Raw genomic sequence first — 3,008 nt, 5'->3', positions numbered from 1 at the left:
TTGCTTTTCAGAACAATGACTGGGTTAGCTACCCAAGTTTGGTATTTGATTTCATGGATAATTCCAGCACGAAGAAGATCTTGTACTTGTTCGTTCATAGCTTTGGTTTGTTTCGGGCCCATATTTCGCTTCTTTTGAACAATTGGTGTAAACATCGGGTTTACCCTTAGTTTATGTTCTGCGATACTCCGCGGGTTGCCAAGCGAAGATGTCTATATTGTTGGTCAACAACTGCTTCAAGAAGGTTCTCACTATCTCTGAGATAGCAGGTCCAATCACAACTGTCTGATCGGGAAATTTCTTGTTCAATACCCATTATTTCCGGCTCGGTCCTCTGAGTTTGCTTTGGGACTTTGCTGGGCTTTGAACTTTCCGCTGTGAAGCAGTGTCATTAGACGTGAATGATTGCTACGCCGGTGCGGGTTGGAACCCCTATCGCACCGTGAGCTGTGGACGGGTGAGCATTAAAGTCACAGATTGCTTCCTGCCCCAAAATGATGTCATGCTTCGATGTTGCTGGAAAGACCAAAAACTCAACATCTTCTGTTCTTGAATGTACCCCGTCACTGAGAGTGACCGGAAAAGATATCACCCTCGCGGGTGCATCACCTCCCCTCCAAATCCTGAGACAAGTGCATGGATTGGTTTTAACCTCTCCTTGTCCTCCTCGTCTAGTTGTTCGATGCACTGCTCGTACATAATGTCAGATGTACTACCAGTGTCAAAGAAAACATACTGAGATCAATAGTGACCAAAGAGGGTAGATATTATCAAAGGATTCTTATTGCACGGTCCGCCACCCTTGACCTGTGGCAAAATCACTAGTTCATTTTTCCATTCCTCATCCAGGAACTCTCTCCTCTTTCTTCCAACCCTATGTCCACCTTGAATCATGTGGACGTTCAAATCCTTAACCTGTTTTTGGGTGGGCCCTGGTTGTCTCGCGCGGGAGCCTTACCAGTCCCTGGTTTTGCACCCTTGACCAAATGTTCAAGTTTGCCAGATTTCACAGCTGCTTCAATCTCATTTTTCAAGGCCACACACTCATTCGTATTATGCCCTATATCATTGTGGAATGAGTAGTGCTTTTTGGCATCAAGGAACGATCTCCTTATGAGTGGTTGGGGCTTCCTGAAATTCATATTTTCTGTAGTGAGGATTTCTGAAGGTGTTTTCGACAATGGAGTCCAACCATTGGAGGACCGTGCTGAACCATTTTGCTTATTTTTGTTGCCAATCAAAGATCTGGCATCAAACTGTTTTGATGGTTCCGCCGATGGTTGGAGTCTTGACCAAATTGTTCCTTTAGCTTGTTTATTTGGCCACAGGGTCTGGAATTCAACCTTAAAATTCTGCTTCTGACCATTATTTGCCAAGGTCTTTTGAGTTCTTGCAAACAATTTTGCCGCGGTCATGATATCATTCCAAGATGTTGGCATTCCTTCTCTGCCAGTCAAGGTCCAGATTAATTCATCACTTTTCACATTTTTGCGGAAAGCTCCTCGCAACATGTCTTCGCTTACACCACCAATATTGAGACTTTCATTGTAAAAGCGGGTAATGAAGTGCTCAATGGATTCATTGTTTTGCATAACCACATCTAATATCTCATATGGATCACGAGTGTGTTTCCGCTGTTGACTGAAGTGTTGGGAGAATTTGGCAACAAAGTCGTCCCAACTCTTAATTTGTCTGTCTGGTAACTTCTCAAACCATTCACGTGCTGCACCAGTGAATGTTAAAGAAAACATATGACACCAGTAGGGAAGAGTCCAACCGCTGACTCCTCCCACGGCCACAAAGTTCATTAGATGATCGCTGGGATCAGTCATCCCATCGTACTTTCCAACAGACGTTGGGATCTTTGCATTAACTGGAAACGGAGCTGTTGCAATTCGTGCAATGAATTTTGATTTTTCAGCAAATGCAGTTGGGCGGTAAGGCTTAGAGAAGTCTTCCTAAGCATTGATGTGATATTCCGCATGATGGACTACCACCCGCGGATAACTAGTTCCTCCTCGTAGATGGAGTCTGCTATCACCATTGTAATAACCGACGTCCCCTGGATGGTACGTCGAATCATGACTTTCATATTCCTCCACATAAGCAGGTACACGCATAACCCTACGAGGGCGTTCACGCACTTCCCAAACCTCCGCCGGGTCTCTTTCCGTCTGAACACTTTGACGAATCTGGCTCCTCCTCGCTGTTGGAGGAGGAGAAAGAGACCTCCTGGGAGATTCGTCATAAATCAGGGTACAAGCATGGAGTCGCTCGTTAATGAGTTTGTACTCGGCTACAACATTCTCTTGCTGAATTCAGAACTATGACGGTGAGTTCTCGCCGAATCAGAATAGTCAGAATCGTCTTCTCGACCCAATTCTTAGCGATTTAGGCGAGTTTCTCTCATGATCCGTCCCAGGTCACCAAGATTAGAGCCTTCTGGTGTAGTGACACGTCCTAAATCAGTAGGAGTAGGACCGACTAGTGCCGTAACCCGCTCCAAGGTGAAACCACCAGGTGTTACATCAGTAGTTCGTGAGTCAGGAGCCGTGAACGTGAAAAAACACTTGAAGCAATACCTTCAGGTGCTTCTGTATCAGTAACACGTTAAACAGGCGCAGGAGTTCTCGTCGGCCCTTCAGGAAACTGGCTCATATCGTACGAACCAAGAAACAAAGAATTATCGATGTTCTAACAAAAGCACGGATGGCGATACGGATGGCGTTAATGAAGAAACACGGACCTAATCTCCTTGACAGGTCCTAGATCCAATGAGTCTACAGGGTAGGATACGGATAACAACCAACTACGATATGAACACAATCTCCCAAAGTTCAGTGACCGGAACCTGCAAAACAGACACCGTGAGCTCGTTACGGGAAGGACAAGAGGGGGTTTTCCCGTAACCACCCTTCGGCGTGAGAATAAGTACAGTCCTTAAAGAGAGAAAGTACTTAAGTATTTTGAGTAAATAGTTGAGAGTGAATGAATACCTCATGGAGATT

The 3,008-nt window shown here is 45.2% G+C and overlaps 1 protein-coding gene across 1 annotated transcript; it reads right to left on the bottom strand.

The window, feature by feature from the left end:
• Positions 1–902: 902 nt before the first annotated feature.
• Positions 903–1,832, bottom strand: LOC143574201 (uncharacterized). The gene has a single exon (XM_077058877.1). The coding sequence runs from the start codon at positions 1,830–1,832 to the stop codon at positions 903–905; it is 930 nt and encodes a 309-aa protein (XP_076914992.1).
• Between the last annotated feature and the right edge of the window lie 1,176 nt (positions 1,833–3,008).

Source organism: Bidens hawaiensis, unplaced genomic scaffold (genome assembly GCF_021521415.1).
Source record: "Bidens hawaiensis isolate Kalapana, Puna unplaced genomic scaffold, B.hawaiensis_p1.1 tig00026858_1, whole genome shotgun sequence".
NCBI lineage: Eukaryota > Viridiplantae > Streptophyta > Magnoliopsida > Asterales > Asteraceae > Bidens > Bidens hawaiensis.
Note: the sequence above shows the minus strand (reverse complement) of the source record. Positions and strands in the feature narration are given on the sequence as shown.